The sequence below is a fragment of the Sinohyriopsis cumingii genome, chromosome 5, assembly GCF_028554795.1.
Source record: "Sinohyriopsis cumingii isolate HCF-2022 chromosome 5, ASM2855479v2, whole genome shotgun sequence".
Classification (NCBI taxonomy): Eukaryota; Metazoa; Mollusca; class Bivalvia; order Unionida; family Unionidae; genus Sinohyriopsis; species Sinohyriopsis cumingii.
Genome location: NC_142965.1, coordinates 93,474,340 through 93,499,530, shown reverse-complemented (window position 1 = coordinate 93,499,530; position 25,191 = coordinate 93,474,340). Strand labels below are relative to the sequence as shown.

The window sequence follows — 25,191 nt, the reverse complement described above, 5'->3', positions numbered from 1 at the left end:
TTCATTTTGTTCCATTTGCCTATAATATCATTTGTTTAAATAATGATCTTTTATTTTTAAAACCTAGCTAGATAATTTTTCACATTTCTTATAACTTTATCATTATTATGTTTTATCGTAATATCTTTTCAGCGCTCTATTTTTTTACCACCACATTGCACACTCAGCTGTGTTTCTCCTCTAACCCCAACAACCACACTTCACACATGATTTTCGTCCTAAACTCCCTCTCTGTACTTTATAAATGATATCCACAGAATTCATTGGTACAAGATTTGTTACTGGGAGTTGCAGAACCTATCTTAAGCCAACTGCATTTATTTTATGTTTGAATCATTATATATATATATATATATATATATATATATATATATATATATATATATATATATATATATATATATATATATATATATAATGATTCAATTTTAATATATACTTGTCTTAATTGAAATATGGAAGAATTAACAGAGATTAAGATAAAGCCTTCTAAAGATAAATTTAGTCTTGACAGAATATCCCTTGACTTACCGATGCAAGGTCTTGTTGATCCGACAAAAAACAGTTTAATACTATTCATGACACCAAGAAAGAATTTAGTAAAGATGGTTCATCTCATGTGTGGATGACGTTTAAAATCATACGAAACACCGATGGTGTTGATGATGTTATCAATACTACAATGAACGAGAAACAAGCAGTGACAATTATTAATTATCTCGATAGTCAACGATATTTTTTGAGGGTGAAGTTTATTCTATAAGCAGAAATGAACAATGATACTTGGATTAACAGTGATAAACGTGACCCTGTCCTTGATAATGAAGAAATTGCAATATTAAGTAAGAATTCCAAACCAAGAATGTTGACTGGTATTGATAAACCGTATTATGAACGAGCATGTCCTGCAACTGCGGTTATTTATGAAATTTATCTGATGAATGATAAACCCAGCATTAATAATCTAAAACTGACTAAATTTTCAAAGATGCATTGTGTAGCCGAATGAGTAACGCAACATTTCACAAACACGATACATGGAAATGGTTTAATGGACAAAAGACTTTAAAATAATATAAGAGTGGGGAGAAATAGTTAAAGATACTGGAGCATCTGTCAAAGACATTGCTAAATTAGGAAAGAAATTACAATTCCCGATAAAAGTAACAACAATAACCGGAGAGATTTTATATGAATCAAAGGATAAATCGAAAGGTGTTTTGATTGAAATTAAGTTCTTGATTCATGCAATTTAATTTGCATTTGCCTATGACAATTGGTTTGTCACCAGAGTAGCTTGTGAGACACGTCCTGGTCAGTTTTACTTCAACATTCTCAATTTAAATTTTCTCAAAAATGTGATCTGAAAAGATGTTTGCTTGCGAGCCAGTATCAATTTTAAGTTTGACTTCAGTACAATGAAGAGTAAGAGTGATGTGGCATTCTTTGTCACCGATTTCCGTGTTTGACTTTGTCACAGTTCTTAAAAATGTTCTTCCTCTTCACTGGAGTATTTTTGCATACCATGAATCTGTTCTGTCATGCAGCATTTCAGAAAATTATGCTTTTTCTACACCTGTAGTAAGTTTTTTAGGCTAAACACCTACCCTTTGCATGTAATTTGCCACATTTACCACAGTTGAATAATCTGGAGTCTGATTTCATATATAACATTTCCGCTTTCTTTGGTTGTGCCATTTTCTTTTTGTTTTTCTTCATTTTCACACCATAAACTTCTGATGCACTGCTTAATTTTGCTGATGCACTGCTTAATTTTGCATATTTTGAATCTGCTTTTTAAATTCTTCACCTGATCTGCAGATAGCCAGTGCTTTTTGTAGGGTCAGTTGATCTTCTCATAAGTTTTTCTATTACTTTTTCAAAATTAGTCCCACAGACAATTCTATCTCTGAACATTTCATATGTAGCTTTTCAAATCTGCAGTTCTCTGTAATCAGTTTCAGTACTGTTACATACTGGTCAATGGTTTCAGTCGTTTGTTGGATTCGTGTTGAATCTGTGCCTTTCTATCGTACTGGTCTGTTTTGGATTGCAGTAGCCCTCATACTGCTTGATAAGTGGATCAATTATTTTAGATACATTAGTCTCAAATGTAAATCGTGTTGAAAACGTCTATTCCATCCTGATCAATAATGTATGTATTTGGTAATTCATTTATTGCACTTTCGGAAGCTGATATTGTCTAGTCTGGCGAATTTGTTTAGCACAAGGGAGCAGTCATTTTAGTTAGCTGTGTTTTTAGATCATTGTTTAGCACAAAGGAGTAGTCATTTTAGTTAGCTGTGTGTTTAGATCATGTACAGTTTCCAGAAGTACAATATCTAAAGAAATTTCATCCACAGTACATGAAAGTAACACAGATATACCAACATTCTCTCCATTGCGCATATTGCAAATGTAAACAATCTTACATCTGCCACTCTCTCCGAAGTTCATATTGATCATCCAAGGTCGGTGATTTACTTCAGGTTTATGTCACCCCACATCTGAGCTGTTTAGTGTGTTGTGTAAGTTGTGATAACTTTTGCGCAAGTGATGTCAAACAGCTATGTTCAGCTCAAATTTAGGATCAATCATATGTCGAATTGGCGTTAAGTCATTTGGTCAAGACATTTTGGTTTTAATTGGAGTCATCCTGCTATTAAACAAATGAGAATTAAAATCAAAGATTTGATAGTTCATCACTTTCAGTGGCCGCCTTGGATGCGGGAGGTTGTGGGTTCGATCTCCGGCCAAGTCATACCAAAGACTTACAAAAATGGTACTAACAGCTGCCTCGCTTGGTGCTCAGCATTAAGAGGTTAGTGTTTAGACTGGTAGGCCTGGTGTCAGGATAATGTGACTGGGTGGGACATCATGCTACATGTCTGTGGCATGATGCCCCAGTGCTAGACATCACTATAAACTGTCACGCTGCAGACATCGTAGCGACATGACTCAAAAACTGTTAAAGCTACGTTAAAAATCCAAATCACGTACACACACTTTAAGTGGTGTACTAATGACAATGATGGCTTGCCAATGATTTTTCTGCAATTAAATTTGTATCATCTGTTTTGGTGCCGTAAGACTTCCGGCACACTCCCCCACCTCTGTATGCTAATAATCACTATTCAAAATACCTATGTGTGTGTGACTGTCCAAACAAGATGGAAGCAAACAGGTGGTTGAATGGCACATACTGTTTTCAGTTATTATTAAGGAGGTTTCAACCATTAATCCTGTTATAACCTTATTTTCAATCAATTACATGATCAATCAACACTGTCTTTACAGTTTCTAAAAAAACCTCCTCAAATAATGTGTGTATTAGGTGAGTGTGACTAATACAACAATAATTTCCAAAGGTTTAATCTGAGAGGTGGATGAAGAAGTCTTGACAAGGAAAAGAGTAACAAAACTACGTACTGTTTAAAATCACTTTATTCATTGCATAAAATTGCAATATAATCCGTTATGTTCTGATATAATAAAAACAACTATAAAAGTATAAAATTTGTGACTTGTAACAAAAGCAATATATAAATAATGAATGTTCTGTCTATTCTGCAATACAGGTCGAGTAACTCATCTCATCTAAACATACTTGAAAATAAATAAGAAATTAAAAAATACAGTTATGGCTTCAATTACCCCGAAATGAATTTTCCAAATTTTTGCTTTTAATGGCCTGGAGATCATAACTACTCGAGTGCCCATTTGAGTTTCACCATCAACCAATCAAAAAAGGTGTTACAAAAGCAGTCTTTTTCAGTTGGTTAACAACAAAATCTCAAACACAAGCACTGGAACTGTTACTCTATATATGTTTTTTTTTTGTCTGCTGTAGAAATTTGGCAATCGGAAATTAGAACTCTTAGTATAAAATGTTGTTAAATTTAGTGGTGTATTATTTCCACTGACAGGGGCAGTTGCATTACTGTGGGCATATTATTTAAGCTTAGAGAACTTGTGCTACTGGTGAAATATAAAAATAAAACATGAAGTAGTTGGTACATTATGCTTCATTATTATACATAAGATGTTGTAAGCATCTAGAAGGAAGACAATAAAATTTTAAATAAATGCAATTCTAAGTTTACAAAGATCATTGATAAATTTTACTGAAGCATTATCTTATACAATGGAGACTAGTTAAGTAATGAGAATGAAGATTTTGTTCATTTCGTCACATTCATTCTGCAGGTAGCTGGAACCTCACTACTTAATTACTACATATTTCTATTTCTACTGAAGTGTTTAATATGTCTCTAATAATTGTTACATAAGTGTCATCAACAATATGCAACAGGGACTTACTAAAGAATTCTGAATAGTCATCATCTATTTTTGTACTTATTCTGCATGTATACGAACCTCAGCATTGAATTACCATATACTTACAAAATGCTGGAAACTGTATATCATCTTGCACTGATTGGGAGACTAACACAGTCTTTGAGCTCATAATAGAACCTAACTTTCTATGGGTTATACAGTACTCCCTCATTATAATGCTCTCAATACAAGTTGACCACCTTATAGCGAGACTGTCTTATAATGAAGTACACACATAACACTCCCTCATTATAATGCTGTCAATACAAGTTGACCATGTTTTAGTGCAACTGTCTTATAATGAACTATAATTATACATTTAATTTTACAACTGGATTATGAAATAGAACAGGAACCATGTTATAATGACGGTCCTAATACCATAGGAATGAACATTTTCATGCTTGTTTGCCAGATTAGTTCTCTACATCTATTTTATGATAAAGTCAACCTACCGAGTGCACACCGGACTATCCCTGCTCCATGCCAAATGTTACAAGTTCAACACATAATATTACAGGGCTACATTCCAAATTATTACACTGAATAAAATCATCCAAACAGTCACAAGTACAGTACATGTACTTACTACACAACTGCCTAAACTCTGTAACAGACAATCTAGCAATTATACACTTTAAAAGTATTAATGAGATCATTCTGTTTACATATTTCATGACCTACATATCATCTACAAACACGCTACGTACATGAATGCTACAGGACTGTATTTACATATACTAATATCTGCCTGGTAACAACTAATTTGTGATAATAAAGAATATAAGTAACTTGGAATATTGGAGTCAATAATGGATACAGTGGTATATGTACTACTTTGAACAGTATCATTCACTTGTGCATAGGTATAAATTATTTCATACTTAGTCGTTAACAAGAAACCTTATTATTCATCGAATAAAAGTGATAAGTAATGGACAAGTTGTCAATACAAGGTCACTTTTCTCCATATGAATGTGTAACTCGTTCACCAAATTCTATGAAAATATGAGAAGGTTCCATTCAGTACTATATATACATTCTGTGCTTATATATAAATACCTGAATTCAGTAGAGTGAGAAATGCAGGTCACTGTAATCTAAATTTTACTGTGACTCATTCTGATAAATCATCAGGTCTCATGAATATTATGCTATTAAATTAAAAAACTGACCCCTCCCTTTCTGTTTGAAAAGTCGGATACTGTGAACTGCTTGCACAAGTAATGATTAGCACTCCTGAAGAATAAAGCACCCACACACCTTGGTGATCGTAAAAAAAAATTCTAAAATGATTTTTTGTGCAAAACATGAAACGTTTCCTGGAGATTGTAGACTGAAGGCTGATCACTGTCACCTAAATTAAGGTAACAATGATTAGTGCTCCACATAAAAAATGTATCAATTAAAGCTTCGTGACCCTCCATCCATCAGTGTCAGCCAAAAAAGGATGACAGTCAAGCTTTAATACTATCAATGAAGTATGAGAAAAGGTCACTTTGACCAATCTGTGGTGGCTGTGTGATGTACTGTATAAATTACACAAATTTTGTTTACTATCAGTTTTATAGGTCAATGACCGTTGCCATTAGACTAAGAGATATATTTCCCAATAAAAATAGTAAATACTGACTTTATTATGCTGTCACTGCTATAACATGTTTCATACATTTTGTGAATGTACTTTGGTTTTGTGAAATTTGCAAAACTTCTGCTCATGAATATTTTGTGTCTCATAAGATAAGTGAATGTATGAGAAAAGGGGCTACATGTAAATGCAATTTTAGTGTTAACTGTTGCGATCCAAATATACTGTGAAAAACAATATCATAAGATGAACTTTGGATTAAAATTTTTGTGCTTTCAGTTCTATTTGGTTTTACAGCACGACACAAGTAGGTTATACAGTGCCAAGGCAATTGGAATAAAGTTCCTTGCTTATGGGCACACCATGGTAGCCAACCTGGCTGATCCAATGGTAGGATTTGAACCCACATCCATATGGTCATGAGACTGCTACAAAAGCCACTGTGACTCCTGCCTCTATTAGTCACCTTTTACAGCTGTAGAAGTTCGCACCAGGATATTCTATATCCCAAGCCACCTTTTACAGCTGTAAAAGTTTACACCAGGACATTCTATATCCTAAGCCACCTTTTACAGCTGTAGAAGTTCACACCAGGGCATTCTATATATATCCCAAGTCACCACAGGGTTCTTTTTACAGCTGTAGAAGTTCACACCAGGACATTTATATCCCAAGCCACCACATGGTTCTTTTTACAGCTGTAGAAGTTCACACCAGGACATTCTGTATCCCAAGCCACCATAGGGTTCTTTTTGCAGGTCAGAACAGATGTCTTAACAGGTGAGAATTAAAGGAAAATAAAGATAAATAATTATCAAAACCACGTTTTGGACACGATACAAATATCTTCCGTAACAAAATGAACCAAAGTAATAGAAAGATATTAAAGAGCACAGAGAACTCTCCTCAAATGATTTATGCAATATATTTAAACAACTCAGTCTGAATGACTTATGAACGAATTAAGTGTGAAATACATTAAAATTTTAACTTTTCCTAATGCCAGATACACAAATAAACTATAAAAAGTTCAACCGTTTAAAAGTCTCATGTACATTTTATTTGTACAGATAGAGTTCTGTTTCTTAAGCTCATCACATATTTTGTCAAGGAAGACTTGTTTATGTCAACCCTACACAACTACAGTGTAAATTAACTCGTTAAGTATCAATAAAATGCAACTAAGACCTTGATGCTAATCATACATGGTGGAAAATTCTTAAATGCTACGGAATATATACTCTCTTGTAAGTTGAGTCCAACTGCAAATATCCAGTTCTGACATTGAATGATGTGCCAGATCTGGTTCTTTGCTGTTTGTCAGGAGTAATCAGTGCAAAATGTGACAGTATATCAGGTTCTATGTTGGTTGCAGTTGGACTCCACTTATAAACTCGTCCAAGGTGATCTGATCTCTCGTAAGCTTCAAACAATCAAAAATAGCATGCATGCTAATAATGAGCTCTAAAGGGCTTTACATAAGGAAAAACTCCAACTCTAAATTTACCATAAATGCTTGCTTATCAGTGAAATCCAACTGTAAAACAACTGAGACCCTGATCTGCTAGCCCAGACTGCACCAGCAAATCAGGGTCTATGTTTTTTGTTCTACTGATACCACACAGACCCACAACTGGATCTTTGCGATCTGTAGTAGGACTCAACGGTCAGTATATATGATAAACAAATTTTGCACGAAATTGACGATGCCTTTTGACAGAAGGCCTAGTATAGTTTTGTGACAGCAATCCACTGAGCAGACAAGAAATGGATTGGGTGGATAAATAGGTTACACATAACGATGATCATAAGCGATATCACATTCATATGATCACAATCAGTGTGGAACTGGCCATGCAGACTCTCAGAGAACCTGAGCAAGCTTTTCAAATTACCTTAACCCTGCCTCAGGGATGAGATTAGAATCCAAAAGAATAAATTGATAATTGCCACCTAAAGTTCATGGAACACTTTCAATTAAACAATAGACAGTTACTGCCGTACTGCAAAATATTTACCAAAAACTTCAGATGCTGCGGAAAATGTTACCTGCAGCCTCTTTTTAACTGACACAAATTCAACATGTGATAAAGTTTGTAATAAAATGGAAAAGAGTTCCCTTAATACAAAACTTGCATCCACCTACTTTCCATGCCATGGTATAATTATTACTGCTCCTGTCAATTTCAAGAACAAACTCATTCCCCAAAACCGCATAACTTGACAGAACCCTTTTTTTGTTACCTCTGGAGTTAAACTGAAGAAACCTACATTGAGATCATGAAAAAGAATTTTATTTCCTTCTATGAAGCACCTGCCTTGCACAATTTATCTCATCAGAATTCTCCTTCTGATGAATCAGAATCCCATCCAGCAGCTTCAACTTCTCCATTCTGTTCAAAGTCAACGCTAATATCATACTGAAAACCGGGATCACCAGGTTTAATTCGATGCTTTTCAAACTCTGCATCCATGACAGCCTTTTTTCGTTTTAATGTCTCTTCATCCACCTTGTTCAAATCTTCCTCTGGATCAATATGGTCCATTCTATCATTCCTCGCTAAGCTGGCCTCCAAACTCATTCCATCGAGCTTATCTCTTATTATTGTAATCAGTCTTTCTAGCTGAGCTTTCGTAATTCCAGATATGTATTTTGAGTGTCTGGGATTGGTACGAAGCTCTTCAGCAGCTTTTTCAACTTTTGAGTTGGCAGCAAAGTTCCTCAGAGGCATAGTTCTGCGATGAAGTTTGGAAGAACTTTTAACAAGGTACGTGATTACTATTGCTGGGGGGTTAAACCTTACCCCACATTTCTTTACTTCATATTCTTCATCACCCATTATCACATTCTGAAATCAGAAATAAAAAGTAGATGAATCAGTGAAGATGTGTAAATTTGTAGGTATCAAAGACAGGACAATGTTTTGGTAGATGTTTTCATGATTTAGTTATTAAAAAACTATGGAACTCTGCACTTTTTCTACCGTAAAGATTTTTCTTTAGTACAGCAACTGCAATTCAAGGAATATAAGGTCTATTCTTGGACATACATTTTAAAATTTGTACCACTTAACAGAAAAAAACATGAAACAAAAGTGCCAACAATTGCATACACGGGTTTCAAGCCATGCTTTTGTTCACTTCATTAAATCTCCCCATATTCTTCAAATTGCCACCCTTTTATACATGATGGGGGTGGCAAAATTTTGTCCCACAAATTATCAGTTTTAGAATAGAAACCTGGAATATTTTTCAGTTTATACATGTTAATGCAAAGTATGTGTATACAAACAGTACTCTCCACAAACAAATAAACTATGCTGGTCCCACTACAACCTCAATAAACTATGCTGGTCCCACTACAACCTCATGTCACCTCGTAGGTTGCCGAAGTTGTGGTGGCTCAGGTTGAGTGTTGGACTCATAAATCCAAGGGTTGTGGATCTGACACATGGGTTAGCTGCTCTGTTTGCTCTTGGAAAAGACACATAGTTCCTACTGCATCAGCTTGACATAGTTAATAATGTGATAAAAGAAGTATTAAAACCAATAAAACCAAAATAATCATAAACGGCCCATACATCATCCTAGCCTTGTTTTGACATCTTCCCAATGGACCCCAGCCTAATTTACTAATTAGTACTTTTCCATGCAAAGCAAAGATTACTTTTTATGGTGCCCAGCTACTATTTTGTACTGTGTGCTGACTGTATGGGGTATCTGCCACATTTCCCAGGTACTACTTTGTACTGTGTGCTGACTGTATTGGGTATCTGCCACACTGCCTAGTTACTGCTTTAAACTGCATGCTGACTGCATCATCTGCATGGGTAATGGAGTGTGACTTCATGTTTTGATTGGAATAAACACAATAAAGTCAACAGTTAAATGCTGCCTAAAACGCACCTGAACTCAATGACCTTTGCCTTCTCACATGATTTAGGCCCCAACTATGGTTTCAAAAAGAGAAGGAAAAATCAGTTTTACTTTTTACTTAAATAATGAGAAACATGATTCCTTATCCCTTTAGAAGCAGATGATCTCTCAATTATAAAAACTACCATGTACAGCCTATCAGGGACTGAAAAATGGTGTTAGGACCCAAAACAACAACAATTGAGAATTTATCCAGAGTTAATATGTAGTTTTGATTTCATATTCATGGTCACCTAGGACATACATTGAGAGAGAAAGGAAACTCTGTACCTAGCCCATCAAATATCACCTGGAACATACATAATGGGGGATAGGAAACTCTGTACCTAGCCCATCAAATATGACTCGGAACATACATAATGGGGGATAGGAAACTCTGTACCTAGCCCATCAAATATCACCTGGAACATACATAATGGGGAATAGGAAACTCTGTACCTAGCCCATCAAATATCACCTGGAACATACATAACGGGGGATAGGAAACTCTGTACCCAGCCCATCAAATATCACCTGGAGCAAGCAATGATGGCTACATGTGAAAGTGAACTGGTAAAATTTAAAAAAAAATTGAAATGCCTTCATGCAGTGATGACAAATTCCATCCAGTCTGGTCCTATTCTATTCATACATTCTTAAGAATTGTCATTTAATAGTTTTTATAAAGTCATACATATAGCATAAAATACTGTTTTATACTATTGGTATGACTGGCACTTAAATTGTAAGCAATGATATGAACCCCTATGATGGAAATGCAAGTCTAGCATACCTGTCAACTTTTCAGAAGCCAAGTAGGGAGAATAGCAAGTAAAATAGTGATATTTGGACCTAAATGGGGGAGGTTTTTATGATTTTGGTCTTCCATTAAAAAAGCTGAATTTTTTTAAGTGGGGTTAAGGTGTCCTCTCCAGTGGGGTCTCAAGGGGCAGCGCCCCCAATCTGGGGGTCTAGAAGCCTCCTGGCCAAAAACGCGTTTTACACTCATAAAAAAACTGCTCCTGGTACAACTTATGACCATAAAAAAAATTGAATAATCGTCTGAAAAACCAATAAACTTACCAAAAAAAGGTTCAACTTTACTTCAATAATTTCACAATATTTATGGTCACATGAACTTATTCTCCAATACTACTGATGCTGAAGTATTTCATGTGCACGTCAGTGTTCACATCATAATTAAGTCACAATAATTTGTCAATTTTTGCAGCAAGCATGTAATACTTCTCTTTTCATAACAAATCTGTAAAATAAGCACCCAAGTACATCAACTATATACAGATAATCCCATACATTCTCTTGTCTTTTTCTCCAATGGAAACAACCTGTTGATATGCCAGTTGAGCTCTTTTTGTGGTTTTGGGGAAGATTTTTTTTGGCCTACTTTCTTGTCATCACTTCTCATTGAGTACCTTTTTCCTTTCAAGATGGTGCTTGTATTGGCGACATGCAGTGCCCATATTCTGACAGAGGGCTACATCTCTTCTCTCATGCAAGTAATCTTTCTTCTTATAGTAATTAAATGCACTTTTTCCATATGCCTTCTGAGCTTCGATTTTTCCGTATGCAGCTTCTTTTGTGTGTATGTGATTTAGATTATGAACGTAGCTTTAACAATTTTCCAGTAATATTGCTGTGATGTCGGCAGTGTGGCAGCTTAAAGTTATGTCTAGCACTGGGGCATCATGCAACAGACATGTAGCATGATGTCTCACCCAGTCACATCCTGACACCAGTCCAACCAGTCCTAACACTAAGCACCTAGTGAGGCAGCTGTTAGTACCATTTTTATAAGTCTTTGGTATGACTCAGCCGAGGTTCGGACCCATGACCTCCTGCATCCAGGGTGGACGCTCTAACCACTAGGCCACTGGAGCAGTTAGCTTCTTTTACAGGTGCTGTTCCAAACTCTTCCAACCGTGATTACTGGTACTATAATTCAGATCTTTCTTGCAGAGGTTACAAAATGCCAGTCTTCTAGCATTCAGTTTTCTAATGAACTGACCAACTAAATTTCCGTCAACTTTTGCTCCTGCCATTCCCATTTCCATACGTTTTTTAAACCTTTATATAAACTATTCATGTCATGCTCTCTCTCAACAACTCAGGACGCCATGTTTTGCAAGCATGCTTCTTCTTTCCATTGCCAGTTTCCATTACATGAAGATTCAGTGGATGAATTTAAACCTTTGACCAATCAGACTACTCTGTACGATAGTCATGTGCTAACTAATATATGGAACAAATAATTTACAAGGGTCATTACAGAATGGGACTGGACAGACCATTTAAAAAAAACTGGATCAGAGATGATATAAAAAATGGACTGTATCAAGAAAAATCTGATTCAAGTCAGGAGAAAAGCAGAATTCCACTTTAAAATGGAGAAAAACCATGTCTGCATTTTTAAGCGCAAGTTTTAATAAATATTGACCGATCTTCCAGGTCGAATAAGGGTGAAATTGTCAAAGGATGTGCCAGAGGCGCTTGCAGAACCTTTCTTTGGGGATGGGGGCATGTAGTGGGCAGCCATGAAAGTTTATGGATGTAGGTCAAAACGTGTTTAACGGTGAAATTGGTGGAGGCGACTATCCATTGTTTTCAAGTGACGACACAGAACGTGTACTTCCATATCCACCATTTGATTCTCTAGCCATGCAAACCGGCACCTAACAACACTGTTCTTCCCACATAATAATGAAGGCACGTCTCATTATTTTCTGCTTAAGGATATAAGAATACATCACATTCTGTTGCGCATGTCAACTGCATGATACTGAATGCGTGACATTTCCCGTTTTTCTTCAAATAAAACATTGAAATTTCAACCATCTTTATTATTCTTTAATAAACAAATAGATCCATCAATAAACAGATGCATAAATGGATACATAATCAAGTAGAAACATGTAATGATTTTCAATTTACACAGGCTGAAATCAATCATTTGGTTATCCTTCAAGTTAAAAACCAATCATTAATATACAAGTTCATATTTCTAATATCATTTCAAGAATAATCGGTTTTGACATTCGGCACAAAGTCATGCTCCATTAGGCAAATGTTTCACTTTAATACAATGGAGATGAAACTTCTTTGTTCTTTAAATGGTAATCACATACATTCGTTATAATCCAACATCCATCATCTTTACCACAAAATACAAATTTTGACCATACTTATTAAAGTTGGTTTGTCAGTTTCCTTTGGCACAAGCACGTTTTCATGAAAAGTATTTGTACATAAAAGTTCTTGCATAATACACATGCTATGAAATTTTATTTCTGTAACTGTTATTGTATCCCAAAGACCATTATCCGGAAATACGCTTTCAAGGTGACATGCTTAAGAGCATTATTCAAAATATTTTTTTTAAAGACAATATTGTCTGTTTGTATACATAAAAATACTGCATTTATATTTAATAGCAATATGCACGGATATAGTTCAACTTCACTTTTCTGACTTTCGATATAAGCCAGGGAATTTTCAGTTTTATACAGGACAACATAATTTCAAATATAATCTATCTGTCATTTCGTTTAAGTATATATTGACAAATCAGCTTATTATCTTGAATTTATGTGATCACTAATGTTGTTGAAGATTTATTAGGGACTCAAAGTGGTGTTGCAAAGAGCATACGTGTTGCATTGTTGGTATTTGTGTACACAATCGTGACATCTGTGAAAACAACCCATTGCCCTAACCCCCTTACCCCAATGTGCGAGTGCCCATGGGATGTGCCATTTCTCCCTGTGACACGCCTTATTTTCCCCCTAGGACAAGCCCCCTTTTCATAATCTGGTCAGCTGTGGCTAAACTGCATAAATATCTAAAGGTTAGACTCCAGTACACAAGCAAGAAAGCCCATGTGACTAATTAACAGTTAATCCTTATCATAGCATTTCTCTTGTGAAAAGGACTGCCCTTCCGACATACTTAAAAGAAACCATGTTCTACAGTGTGTATATAAGTACCAGCAATTGACTGGAATTAGTTATTTTGGGGCAGGTATACTGCATGATATATTTTGTTTAATTCCCTCTTTTAATTTAATCATGGTAATTAAAGTTTAAATATATGGTAGAGGAATGCCAGGTGTTGACTGGTCGAGTTTCTTTGGCAGAAATGGAGATGCAATTATCTTTGCAGAGAAAATTAGACAGCATTCACAGTGATCATTCATAGGATTGAACCTAATTGGTGACAATTTTTTATTTTACTATAGTACGATTGTAGGGGTTTTAAAAAATCTGAAATTTACATGAATAATGTTTATTCTTATCATTTTGTTTACTTAAGAAAAAAAACTTTGTTGTGTGATGTTAATTATTTTGCCACAACAGTATTCACAAGTGATAAAATATGGCATCCGTGGATTGCATACAATATATCTATTTATGTATAGCTTTTCTTTTCTTTTTCTGAGAAATGAAAACTGACAGACATAATGTAATAATCGGGAGTTCTCTGTGAAAAATCAAGAGATATTATGAGATCGGGAGGTAGGTGTGGAAATACCCCCCAAATTGGGAGGTTTTTCTCCTGGCTTGAGAGTTGACAGGTATGAACTGTCCTGGCTTGTGGAATTTCAGTCAGGGCTTGTGAGTTTATCTAAGTCACCAGCCTGGGGTCTGTGGCTAACAAACATTTTTTCTGAGCACTGCGCTGGATCATTTCTTGTAAAATTTCTTAGAGATGGACATTAAAAGTTGCATTTTGTTCAATTAAGCGGGTCCATGTGTTACTTCAGACTGAAGCTTATGCCCGACATAACAGGATTATTGAATAACATGGGTAAAAAAAAGCAGGTAAAATTAGCATAACAAAGAAGGATTTTTGGGCACCTGACCAAAATGCTCAACAAACAAGAGTTTTTGAGAAAACCGAAGTTGAGATAAGTGGGTTAGACTGTATAATGTGAATCCACACTGACTTAGCAGGGAGAACCGACTTCATAAGAGGGCATACAATATTCAAGAAACAATCGCTCACAATACAAGGAAACAGCTAGAAAAACTCATCCATTTGTGTTCTTGTCAACCAGTTTTTTTCATAACTGGTGACCAAATGTTTGCAAATAGAGACTTTAATTTTAAGTTCGTAGCCAATGAACTGAACATATACTACACTGTTAAGAAATATGTAAAAAAAAGGTAAAATTTTACAGGCAGGCCTATTTGCATGGAGTTATTTTGTTAACAGGCGTTCTATCTACAGAACAATGCACACTTTGGCACATGTATTTCAACAGCCTACACAATAACTGATGCTATGAGGTAATGGGTTAAGGAATATTTATGGTTAAAGTATGACTTAGAAAAGGAGCTTATGTTCTGCAGCCATTTCAGAAATTTCCCAAAACTATGGAAAGCAAAAGTTAAAGAGCAAATCCATTTTCCACAGGGGCTGGCAACTGTAAGACCCTAATGAGGACTACCATTAGTCTTTTACCAAAACATACACATCACTTAAAAATATAGCACTTTACTACCTATCCATTTTGTCTTTTGTTATGTACATTTAATTTATATTTGATTAAATGTAATTGTTTTAAAGTTTTAAAATCTTTTTATTTTTGATTTCAGTGCATGTCAAAATAATGTAGTTTTGTTTACTAGGAACTCTTCAGTTGTAAACACCTAAAGCTGACCTAGTTCCCAACCTTGATTTAGAAATCAGTGAGAAGTAAACAATTTTTTAAAATTTTTATTCTCGGAGTACAATGATTGGTTTTTATCAGGGTCATACTGGGGCTACGTAACTTATATATATATATATATATATATATATATATATATATATATATATATATATATATATATATATATATAACAGCCTCCATTTTGCAATTCTGGGCTTTCCAAACTTGCGCATTAGTTAGTTTTAATAGTGATTCTTACAGAGAGAGAGAGAGGTCTAAGTCTGGCTTGAAAACACTGGGATGTCAAGGTGATCTTTTGCTGTGTCAGTTTGGAGTAATAGCTATCAAAAATTCTTGGACAAAGACATTTAATTAAATTTTATTTGGAAATTCAAACACCGGAATATTGTCTGTGGAATTAAAAAAGAACTGTAGCCAATACAGCACCATAAAGGCTATAGTATACGTCATCACCTTCCATTTTGGATTTTTCGTCGGGACTTGAACTTGAATTCATTAGAACATTTCATTACTAGGACTTCTAAAATTTAATTTGTGGATTATTCTTGGCTTTTTTTCTTAAAACCATAAGTTCTTATTTTTTTCATTTCTTATAGTGTTTTTCCAGGGAAATAAATTATTTGTTAAATTTTTCAAAGCTTGTTGTTTTCACTCTTTCTTTTGTTACTGTTTACTCTAGCCTAAACACATAAGCACTGGGGCCTCGTCCTCTGATTATTTTGAATTTTAGCTAAAATATTTCAGAAAACTTTGTTTTTTGAAATTTGAATTCCCCATGTTTCACTCTTTAGTGAAATTGGCAAGCTTTTTTTGAAATATTATCAAAAGTAGAGAATTTGTCTTGCATTTTACCCAGGAGTGGTTCGAAATTTTGAAAATGGAGGTATAGCTAAAAAAAAGTTGGAATACGACAGGTTCAGTTTCAGATCAAAAAGATACAAATGCAAAAAGAGAGTGAATAGAAAGACAAATGAAAACCCCAGAAAGAACCACCAACCCAAGAGAAGTTACTGGCAAGCTTTCTCACATACCCACATAGGCTGAATCCGAGACTTGAACCCATGCAGACAGAGGTGAGAGTGAAGAGAAAGACAAATGCAGTTACAAAAAGAGCAAATGCATTTACAATCAGAGAAGGAAGAAAGAGAGAAAGAGAGGGAATTTCAAATTCGAATAAATGAATTAGAGCAGGCAATGGGAAAACACTCCTCTACTTTTGATGTTTTAAGAAATATCAAGTTAGTACCTCCTTTTCTGGAAGAAAAGTAGACAGATATTTTGAAAAAATTTGAGAGTTTGAAGTGGCCATGAGAGTACTGGACTCCTATTATTGCAATGTGTACTCACTGGCAGAGCTCGTGATATTTAAATTTCACTGTCACTAGAGCAGAGTGCTGACTATGATGTAGTTCTTAGAAAGTGTTCTTATTCAGGGAGTAGAGTGCGGCTTTGTTAATGTTCCTCTCCATTATGTAAATTTGTCATCAGACTTAAGTCTCAGGACCCTTGCCAGTCGGCACAGTGTCTGTTTTACCCATTGAGGGCATCCATTTATTACTAGGCAACGACCTACCTGGAGACAAGATTGTGGTTAATCCACATGTAACTGACAAGCATTATTTGGATCAGAAAGCTGATTGAATTGAAAAGGAATTCCCTGATTTATTCCCAACTTGTGCAGTTACCAGAGCTATGGCAAAGAAAGCTCTCGAGAATGATGCTGACAAGGAAAGAAGTATTCCTTTAGCTGACACATGTATTGGTCAGGCTACTGATGAGGTCACTTTCACTCCTTGTTTGGATCAATCAAAATGTATTGATCACAGTGATCCACTTTTTAACTACTCATTCGCTTTGTTCTAATCAGGGTGACAAATTACAATCACTTGTCATCCAACTAAAAAAAGATCCAGAGATCTCCTGTTTGTTTCATAGGGCCTTTATTGAAACTGAAGCTACTTAAGTTCCTGTCTGTTCATTAAAAATGGAATTCTTATGAGATAATGGAGACCTCCCGAGGTACCTGCTGGTGATTAGTGGTCAGTGAACTATCAAACTGTAGTTCCAAAACCTTACAGAGACGAAATACTTAGTCTGGCCCATGAAACTCCTTTGGCTGGTCATTTAGGGATTAACAAGACTTACCACAAGATGTTGACTCACTTCTATTGGCCAAATATCAAAAGTGATGTTTGTATATACTGTAAATCTTGTCATACTTGTCAAATGGTAGGAATACCCAATCAGAAAATACCTATGGTTCATCTAGAACCTATTCTTGCCTTTGACGAACCATTTAGTAGAATTATGGAAGATTGTGTTCATCCTTTACCTAAGACCAAGTCAGGTAACCAATACCTGTTGACCATTATGTGTGCGTCAACAAGGTTTCCAGAGGCAATTCCTTTGAGGAATATTAAATCTGAAACAATAGTAAAAGCTTTGATAAAGATTTTTACTCAAAATAGCCTTCCCAAATCTGTCCAGTCTGATCAAGGTTCAAATTTCATGTCTGGAATATTCCAGCAAGTTGTGTATGAATTAGTCATCCAACAGTTCAAATCTACTACCCATCACGCTGAGCCAAGGGGCGTTAGAAAGATTTCATCAGGCTTTGAAAAATATGATTTGATCATATTGTTTTGATACTGGTAAAGATTGGGATGAAGGCATTCATTTACTCTTGTTTGCTGTTAGGAAATCAGTTCAAGAATCGTTAGGCTTCAGTCCCTTTAAACTGGTTTTTGGACACACTGTGCATGGACCACTGAAGTTACTGAAAGAGAAACTTCTAATGAAGAAGCTAAAATTAATCTTCTTGATTATGTTTCCAATTTTAAGCACACGTTGTCAAAGGCCTGTGAGGTCATAAGAGAATATCTGCACTCTACTCAGTCAAAAATGAAGATATGATAAGAACTTGAAGGAAAGGAGTTTTCATCCTGGTGATAGCGTCCTGGCTCTCTTACCCATACCACAAAATCTTCTTCAAGCCAAGTATTATGGTCCCTACACAGTTGACAAGAAAATAAATGATTTACATTACATCATAAATACTCCTGGGAGGTGAAAACAAAAACAACTCTGCCACATAAACGTGCATAAGGAATATATTGAAAGAAATAGCCAGGTTAAACAAACAATTAACTTAGTTGTGCCTGTCCCACTCAGCAAAGATTTAAGTGCAGGAATATCATTGGTTTCTACTGATATTGGCATGACAATGTTCGGAATTCAGAAATTATGAAAGATCTGGACCTGAAACTTTCACATTTGCAAGAGCAAAAAAGAAATGAACATAAATAGTTACATGTATTATTTGAATATGAGCACTTATTTCCAGATGTTCCTACAAGAACAAACAAACTTATCCATGACGTTGAAATTGTAAATTCCAAACCTGTGAAACAACACCTGTACAGAAAAAAGAAATTCAGTATTTGTTGGAGAATGATTTCATCGAGCCCAGTAAAAGTGACTGGAGTTCACCATGCATACTTGTTCCAAAATCAGATAAAACACTATGTATGTGCACTGATTATAGGAAGGTGGATAGTGTGAGAAAAAGATTCATCTCCACTACCAAGAATTGATGACTGTATTGATAAGATCAGAAATGCCAAGTATGTCACCAAATTTGACCTTCTGAAAGGAATTTGGCAAATTTCACTAATGGAAAGAGCAAAGGAAATTTCAGCATTCGTGACTCCAGATGGACTTTTTCAATATAAAGTAATGCTGTTTGGGATGTAAGGGTCGCATAGTACTTTCAGTGTCTTATGAATATGATTACCACTGGTCTAGACAATTGTGTTGCTTACATCGATGATGTCATCATCTACAATGACACATGGAAGGAACATTTAGCAACAATTTGGAAATTCTTTGACAGACTCACAGATGCAAGTTTGACAATTAATTTATCCAGAAGTGAGTTCTGCTGTGCAAGTGTAACTTTTCTAGGACACATCGTGGGACATGGTCCGGAGGCTTTTGACCAGTTAAAAGCCATACTTAAAAACATGCCAGTACTTACAGCTCCAAATTTCAGCCAATCATTTAAACTGTCTGTTGATGCAAGTGATGTAGGGTTTGGAGCAGTTTTGATTCAAGATGATGAAAATGGTATTGACCATCCAGTGTGCTATTTTTCTAAGAAATTAAATAAGCATCAAAGAAATTATTCAACAATCGAGAAGGAATGTTTGGCTCTGATATTGGAATTACAACATTTTGAAGTTTATATTAGTTCAGCTCCTTCTTCAATTATTGTGTTTAGTGACCACAACCCCCTTGCTTTCATCGGCAAAATGAAAAATAAAAATAAAAGACTATTAAGTTTCAGTTTGTTGTTACAGGAATATATTCTTGACATCGGCACATCAAGGGAAAAGATTATTAATAGCAGATGCATTTCCAATGTATAACAATGCAGGGTTCGAAACTAACATTTTTATTAACTAGTCAAGTGGACTATGAGGACAAAAGACATACTAGCCTGCAGCAAAATCCATTAGTCCTCAAAATACATGTACGTAACACAACAATAAAGATTATACACATTATAAATTATATTGATTTTTGTCCCAAATCATAATCTTCTCCCTCCGATTCTGAATAGTCCTCCATTTACAGTGGTCACCCTTCTCTCAGTCCACAAGAGTTCCATATATATATAGCTGGCACTGGATCATAATGAGCAACATCTTCACTTAATAAGTGAATCATTAACAAGTCAATCAATACAATCAGATTTTGTCATTTTCAATTCACTGGATCCCCGCTCTGCATCTGCATCTGCAGCTGGAAGGGTCAACACAGTATCCAACTGTGCAAGAATATTAGTGTGACCTTCTTGAAATATCTTGTTAACATCACACCATTGTAAGTTGTCTACCTGACATCCACAAGCATAAATTAAACTTTTCAAGAGTTGCCACTCCAATTCAACCTTGTCTGGATAGAAGCCTGCCATTGTCATTACTGGGAAGAAATGTTCTAGCAGAGTAGTAACAGCCTGATCACAAAATCCAATATGATTTGAGTCTATTGGCCATGAATGCAAACTGCAAAATGTGTGGCTTTCAATAAATCATACTTCTGTTTGTCAAATCGGGCATCCAAGTGTTCTGTTAACACATTAACCCTTAGCGACGGCTTTACGGGGCAGGAGGTAGTAGCATGTCCCACCCAGTCACATTATCCTGATACCAGGCGGACCAGTCCTAACACTAACTCTTAATGCTGAGCACCAAGCAAGGCAGTAGTTAGTACCACTTTTGTAAGTCTTTGGTATGACTTGACTGGGGATCATACCCATGACTTCCCACATCCGAGGCAGACGCTCTAACCACTAGGACACCGGAGCGGTGGATTTACATACGGGAGTTACAAGTTCAGTAACAAAAAATAGCAAATCATTTGTCCGCATTATTGTTATGGAATTCAGGCAGACTTGTAGTGTAATATATTTATTAGTCTGTGAGGAAAACTATTAGTCGTGGACTAATGGACGTCTGTTAGTTTCGAACCCCGACAATGAATTATTTCTTTTGTACACTGTTTGTAATTTCTAAGTTTTCTAACCTCATCTATAATTAATCTAATGTTCAAAAAAGTTTTATTATATAAATCATTCTTTTTCTTTATGGGGGGAAGTGGTACATATATTTGATTTAACATATTAACCCCTAGTGATGACTTAACAGGGCAGTAGGTAGTAGCCTACTGCTGAGCTCTGTAGCATCATGGTCATGCATGATACACTAAAGTGGATGGTATTATAGAAAGGTAGACAGATGTAGCTCTACAATGATACCAAATAATCTGGAATATCTAGTTGCACTACAAAATACAGATTTAAAAAACTTATTTTTTGGACCTGACTTTTTCTACCCAAAATTCACCCGTGGTCAGATTCCGATTTTGTGTCTGGAATTTAGACTTTTTGGTCTCAGATCTAAAGCAGTTCAGTATGAACTGCAAACAGATAGATGAGCCTTTGCAAAAAGTAGGATAAGATGGGCATTTGGAATAAAGAGTGGTCTCCATACAAAAATAATGGCTCCGTTTAGCAAAAAAAGAAAGAAAAAAAAAAGAAAGAGAACTCCAACTTTTACCCTACTGCTCATGCGCGAGTCAAATAGCCAATGAAAAACGATGCTTCTAACACAACTAGGCAGTATGTTAATGAAAGATGACCGGGGATTTGGTGTTTTTGAGTCTATTCAGAAATAGCTTTCAAAATGTGTTTCCTACTCATTTTCAGGCGAAAATGACAAAAAGCGCCAGGGGTTAATGTGTTAATTTATATTTGATTTAATGTAATTGGTTGGAAGTTTTAAAATCTTTTTATTTTTAATTTCATTACATGTCAAAATAATGTAGTTTTGTTTACTAGGAACTCTATATTTTTTCAGAAAATACTTTGACCTTGACTCTTCAGTTGTAAGCACCTAAAGCTGACCTAGTTCCCGACCTTGATTTAGAAAATGACTGAGTAAAATGACTGGTTTTTATCATGGTATACTGTGGCTGCCCGATTATTTTATATATAAACAGCCCCCATTTTGCAATTTTGGGTTTCCGAAATTGTGCATTAGTTAGTTTTAATACTGATGCTTAGAGTGAGATCTCTCCGTCAGGCTTAAAAACAATGGGACATAAAGGTGTTCTTTTGTTATGTCAGTTTGGAGTTCTATTTTAATTTGTATTCAAATTATTTGGATTCTAAAAGCTTAATTCTCTTTCCTGGAAGTATTTGAGTGCTCATGTAGAAGTCTTGGACAAAGACATCTATTTAAATTTTATTCGGAAATTCAAACACCGTAATATTATTGTATGTGGAATTAAAAAAAGAACTGTAGATGATATAGCACCATAAAGGCTACAATAAATGTCATCACCTTACAATCTGGATTTTTCATCGGGACTCGAATTTTCATTACTAGGACTTTTAAAATTCGTGGATTATTCTTGGTTTACTTTTGGATTTGATTCTATAACTAAGTTCCTATTTTTTTCATTTTTTATAGTGTTTTTCAGGGAAATTATTTTTTAAATTTTCAAAGCTTGTTGTTTTCATATTTTTTTTCTTCTGCTTACTTGAGCCAAAACACGTAACATAAGTCTTTGCTCTTTAACTATAACTGCATTTGAAGCTTTTTTCATCCACATGTATCATTTACATGTCTGTATTGATAACTTTAATTATCATACAGTTTTATGGTACAAGGATAAATGAAAACAAGTTATTTATTAGTAAAATAAATATAACCCATTTCCTTAAAATATCTCGCATTCTGTTTTACTATATTTGTTTTTACTTATGTTGGTATAGCATGTTTGGGGCAAGCTCAAATCTCCCATGGGAAAGTTGAATGTTTCTGTTTTCATATGCGATGAAAATTAAGCTATTCTCAAATATAGCTAGTTCTACAATGTAAGACTTAGCACGTTTTTGTTTTAGAGCTATGTCTTACAATGCAAATAACGGCTTTGTATAGCGTGTTCCGATGTCACCTGACATCAGAATGAGTAGTCAGTTTCAGGAATATCTCACTAATTAGGCAGCCTATTACGAAACACTTTCACTAATTTATGTGTAATTAATATACATATTGTGCTGTCTTTATCCTGGTTGAATCAAATTACGGCACTGGCAAAATGATGCATTTTCATGTTCTGTTGACATACATTTGAATTTGTTGCAATGTGATGGTAATCGAGGTATACTGAAGTTTGTTCAAGTAGGTTCATTTCTATGATACTTTTCCTGAATGAAACGAAATGCTGTTTAAAGTTCCTATTGGCATAATATATTTTGTATTCGTTTCATTAAAGAATAATATTTCAACTTAACCCGATTTCTGCATTCCTGGCTTTCCAGCCAACTGAAATGTATGCCAACGATACTTGAAAACAGGTCCATTTCTTCTGTGAGAATTTGAATTTATTAGAGAAAAGACATCTGGGTAAATAAAGTCTGACAAAAACATTATAATTTACTTTGTAGAAAAGCGTCGTTATTGGTTGCCAGTTGTGTGTAATATTCCTGACAATTTTACTTTTGTTACACTGTTAGTCGACAGCACAACACGCTACACTGCGCCGTTAGTTAGGCCGTGAAACCCATCACCCCCTAAACAAAAATATCGGGTGATGTCTTAGCTTGTAGACTACACAATTGCCCGCAGACATTAAACGACTAAAATGGAAGATGTTGCGGCTTTGGATATAAAGTGGTGATAGGAATCGCGTCTTCCCCTGTGTTACATTGATGGTCTTTGGGTAAATAACCCTTACAGTACTAAACTTCGTTTGTAAATAGTCCCTGTATTACAGTAGTAGTGACATTAAATCTTGTCATCATCATAATTTTGTACAAAATGTTGTGTATTAGTTTTTAAGTTTGATTACTAACAAATGTGAGTTTGTTCTTATTGAAAAATTACATGCTAGGTGTAGAACTCTCGTTAGATGCATTTTGCAAATTGTGGTTGCAGCTTTCCTGTCCTCCATTTTGGAACTCATGGCTTTGTACATGCGCAGTACGTTGCTAAAATTTGTTAGGACTAATATAATTGATAGCTAATTTGAATTTCTTCAAAAGTACAAATACTTTCCATATATAAATACAGAATTCAATAGTATATATTAATTGAAATAATATAATATATGAATAAATTAATATCTACTTTGAATTTATTGAAAATAAAGGATTGAAAATATTTGTATGAATTAGTTTTGACAGTCATGAGCATGCGTATTAACTACCCGCCATTCAATTATGGAGGACACTATGCATTGGATACTATAGATGCAGTGCCAATGTTCCAAATTTTATGGTCCTGTTTTATAATTGCGCTGTCTTAATTAGTATCGTTAACTTGAACAGGTATATTTAATAGATAATAGTGCATTTTTATTTTGCAACACTTAGTTTAATAGCGAAGTAAAGAAAAATCTTGCTCACCAGACTGGGCAGGATCCATTGTCAATTCCTTTCCTCTTCTTAAACGCGATGCAAGATTGTCCCAAAGCGATCACTATCACATGTTGTCTTGGTAATGTGTTTGTCTTGTCTTAGATTGCCACTTGCAACTAGAGGAATGATGCGTTGAGAAAGCTGAAAAGCTAGCATCGGCCTGTATTTTGTAGGGTAGAAGTTAGTCCAACATGTAAGACCTGACGCTGATATTTATGTTGTGGGCGTTAATGTCTTACAGCCTAACTAACAACGCTGTGTAGCGTGTTTTGATGTCGACTAATATCGTTACGAAAGTCAAATTTTCAGGAATATTTCAAACAAATGACAACTAAAATAACTAGGCTTTTCTACAAATTAAAGTCATAATGCTTTAGTCAGACTTTACTTACTCCGATGACTTTTCTCTAATAAATTCAAATTCTCGCAAAAGAAATAGACTTATTTTCATGTTTCGTTGGCCTTCATTTCAGTTGGCTGGAAAGCAATCAATGCTGGGAATGCCGAAATCCGGGTAAGGTGAAATATTGTTTAACGAAACGAATAAAAATATATCATGCCTATTGGAACTGTAAGCAACGGTTTGTTTCATTCAAGAAACTTCTCCCCAACATGTACCTACTTGAACTTCGGCATACCTCGACTGCTGTCACATTGCAACAAATTCAAATAGAT

General features: G+C 35.2%; 2 protein-coding genes across 2 annotated transcripts in view; one reads left to right on the top strand and one right to left on the bottom strand.

Annotated features, from left to right (window-relative positions):
• Positions 1–3,426: 3,426 nt before the first annotated feature.
• LOC149799782 (centrosomal protein of 19 kDa-like) lies at positions 3,427–24,065 on the bottom strand. The gene is made up of 2 exons (XM_089959166.1): positions 23,984–24,065; positions 3,427–8,775 (listed from the first exon to the last, which is right to left on the bottom strand). Exon 2 carries the CDS (start codon positions 8,764–8,766, stop codon positions 8,263–8,265), a length of 504 nt encoding a protein of 167 aa, XP_089815292.1. The 5' UTR covers positions 8,767–8,775; positions 23,984–24,065; the 3' UTR covers positions 3,427–8,262.
• Positions 24,066–24,301: 236 nt separating this feature from the next.
• The window catches only part of LOC149799777 (uncharacterized), a 109,088-nt gene continuing 108,198 nt past the window's right edge, over positions 24,302–25,191 (top strand). Inside the window, exon 1 of the mRNA XM_089959163.1 lies at positions 24,302–24,426. The gene's annotated coding sequence lies outside the window, so the exon portion shown is untranslated. The remainder of the gene's footprint in view (positions 24,427–25,191) is intronic.